The sequence below is a fragment of the Primulina eburnea genome, chromosome 15 (genome assembly GCF_022965805.1).
Source record: "Primulina eburnea isolate SZY01 chromosome 15, ASM2296580v1, whole genome shotgun sequence".
NCBI classification, from domain to species: domain Eukaryota; kingdom Viridiplantae; phylum Streptophyta; class Magnoliopsida; order Lamiales; family Gesneriaceae; genus Primulina; species Primulina eburnea.
Window position 1 is genome coordinate 30,057,412 of NC_133115.1, and position 2,697 is coordinate 30,060,108.

Here is a 2,697-nt window from a genome sequence, read left to right on the forward strand (position 1 = left end):
TAAAAAATAATATTTTTTCATGGATGACCCAAATAAAAGACTCGTCTCACAAAATATCACTAATGAGATCGTCTCACACAAATTTTTATTAACATTTAGATATTAGCGTCAGATGTGCAGTAACCACCGACAGAATGTTATTCATTTTCGTTATTTCAATTTTCAACTTACTTCGTTGAGGTGAAGGACATTTTTTAAATTTTACGTTTGGCATGGAAAAAAGAAAGAAAGAAATGGTAATTCCTGTCGACTTCATAGAAACTAATAATAGAAACAGAAGGAATGACAATGAACCGAGACTGGAAATTCTTAACAAGATGAAAACAAATGATAAAATTTTAATTGGAAAAATGTGGGTTCGATGAAGCTGCGAGATTCTGTTTGTAATCCAACCCATATTTACAGAATAAGAAGAAATAAATAAATAAATAAATAAAACACTGTAGCACACAGTACCTATTCGAAATTAACAGCTTTTGGAGAATTGGGAATGCTTCAAGAAAATCCAAAGGTGGCAGGAAGTCTCTGGAACTGGTTTCTATATAATTGTGAACCTTGTAATAATGGCTGCTGTATTTGCTGGTTTGAATGCCAATTTCCATTATTGTAGGAACCGTGTGTTGCAAAAAGTTCTTGTGATTTCGATTCCATGTTTAAATCTTGAGCAGTTTGATTATGGATTAAGTTGTTTCCCAATAAATATGGAGTTTGCAGATACTCTGCCCACTTGGTATCTTCCGGGATTTCGTCTTCTTTATCTGATTTTGCACAATCTGCAAGTCCCCAAGAAAAGGGATTATTTTCCAAGCAGCTGAAGTCTGTTTGGAGATCAGAGGACTTTGTGCTGCTTAAATTCTGAAACTTTACACTATCATATGATGGGGTAATGGGATTTTCGGGGCCGAAATTCGGGTACGGTTTTGTTCGGGTTGGGGTGGAGAGAATTGAGCTTATGAGAGGTGGTGGAACGGTAGATATGTTAGAGTTGAATTGATCGGGAATAATTTCTGGATATTTGTTGCTTAAATTAGAGAAAAGATTTGTGTTGGGATTCGTCGAGAGCCCGATTCTTCGCCCGTGATTGATTTGCTGATTAAAGGAGAGGAATCCAGACAGATCAGATGGCCTCACAGGGCTACTTTCGTGGCTGGAAACAAACCTGTTGAGAAAGAATTCTTGTGTCGGTTTCTCTGCCGCGGAAGCTTTATTTTTCGTGTTTTCGGAGTTGAAAAAACTAACTTCACTCGATCTTTCCGACGTTCTCTCATTGTTTTCGCCGGTTGGTGATGCCTTTTCTTGATCCTCGACTTCCGCGAGAGGCTTATGTGTATTGGGATCAATGCCCGTTTGCCTTAGTTTTTTCTTGATGGATGAATTCCACAGGTTCTTGATTTCATTATCTGTTCTTCCAGGCAACTGCACAGCAATTTGGGACCATCTAATGTAACATAGTAAATATATAAAAATGTCAGTAAAAATATTATATAGTATCAGTTTATTATATAGATATTTATTTGATATAAATCAATGCACCTGTTCCCAAGAACTGAATGCAGTTCAATGATCAAATTCTCTTCTTCAAATGAAAACATCCCTCTTTTCAAATCTGGCCTTAAATAATTAATCCACCTTAATCTGCAACTCTTCCCACACCTTTGAAGCCCTTCAAGATTCGCCACAGAACATGAATGAAAAGACCAAGAAATTAACCCAAAAAAAAAAAAAAATAAACGAGCCTCGTTCTTAGCATTTTAGTGAAAAAACCAAGAAAAATTAGAGATTTTAATTCACCTGTTAGTTTTGGAACTGAGCTCCAGCAGCCGTGACCATGTTTGGTTATGTGTTTTACAAGTTTTTCATCTTCCTCTGGCGACCATAGCCCTTTTCTTAGCTTCTGCTTGTAATAACAAGAATTCCCGCCCATGTATATAACTGGTACAAGAAAGCGCACACCAAAAATTGCCAAAATTCCGAGGAAAAAAGATAGAGAAATGCAATAGAGAGAGAAGGCTTACTTCTGAAAATGAGATTGCAATAGGAAGAAGGTTTAAAAAGAGAGTCATTGTCAATAAGATTATAATTAATTTTATATCATGAAATGGGATTTTATTTTTATAAAATATAAATGCCCAGAAGAAGTAAAAAAATGACTTGAAAATCTATTGTCAAAACTCAAATGGGTTTTAAGGAAATAGTATAATGAGCATGACAGCAGTTGTGGGCATGGAAGACAGATATTAATTTGGTGGGAAAAACAGGAATTTTTATGGTAATACATGATTGTTTGGATAAAAATATGATGAAGTCAGCCCATAAGTTTCATATAGCTTTTAAAAAAACTGAATTTAGAGTTATACTAGTCTCCAATGGTGGAGCGATTAAATTGCTGCGCTTTGATTGTTGTATAATTCTAAAAATTTAATTTGCACGTTATCAATAGTTATAACCTTTAGCAAATCGGCAAACACTTAATTCTACCATTTGTATTAGAGTTGACGAGTGTCTTTACTGGATGAGCGATTTTTTTTTCAAACAAATGAAATCAAGCCACATAGCACTTATATTCGAGGTCAAACTTAAGTTCAAATGAATTAATTAGCTGGTTGAGCTCGAAAAATGGTTTCTTTTCGAGCTCGAAGCCGATTTTATTAAAGTCCAAATTCTTAATCAATTCAATTAGCTTGAGTTTAAAATGTT

General features: G+C 34.9%; 1 protein-coding gene across 1 annotated transcript; it reads right to left on the reverse strand.

Moving 5' to 3' along the window:
* Positions 1-285: 285 nt before the first annotated feature.
* LOC140815152 (transcription factor MYB61-like) lies at positions 286-2,039 on the reverse strand. The gene is made up of 3 exons (XM_073174269.1): positions 1,792-2,039; positions 1,534-1,663; positions 286-1,438 (listed from the first exon to the last, which is right to left on the reverse strand). The coding sequence occupies exons 1-3, from the start codon at positions 1,922-1,924 to the stop codon at positions 496-498; spliced, it is 1,206 nt and encodes a 401-aa protein (XP_073030370.1). The 5' UTR covers positions 1,925-2,039; the 3' UTR covers positions 286-495.
* Between the last annotated feature and the right edge of the window lie 658 nt (positions 2,040-2,697).

Bases quoted from the DNA above. Each gene is read 5' to 3' on its own strand.
- LOC140815152 (XM_073174269.1), bottom strand. From the start codon at position 1,924: ATGGGCGGGAATTCTTGTTATTACAAGCAGAAGCTAAGAAAAGGGCTA. The intron at 1,664-1,791 runs GTGAATTAAAAT...CGAATCTTGAAG, and splicing joins CTCAGTTCCAAAACTAACAG to GGCTTCAAAGGTGTGGGAAG. The intron at 1,439-1,533 runs GTGCATTGATTT...ATGTTACATTAG, and splicing joins CATTCAGTTCTTGGGAACAG to ATGGTCCCAAATTGCTGTGC.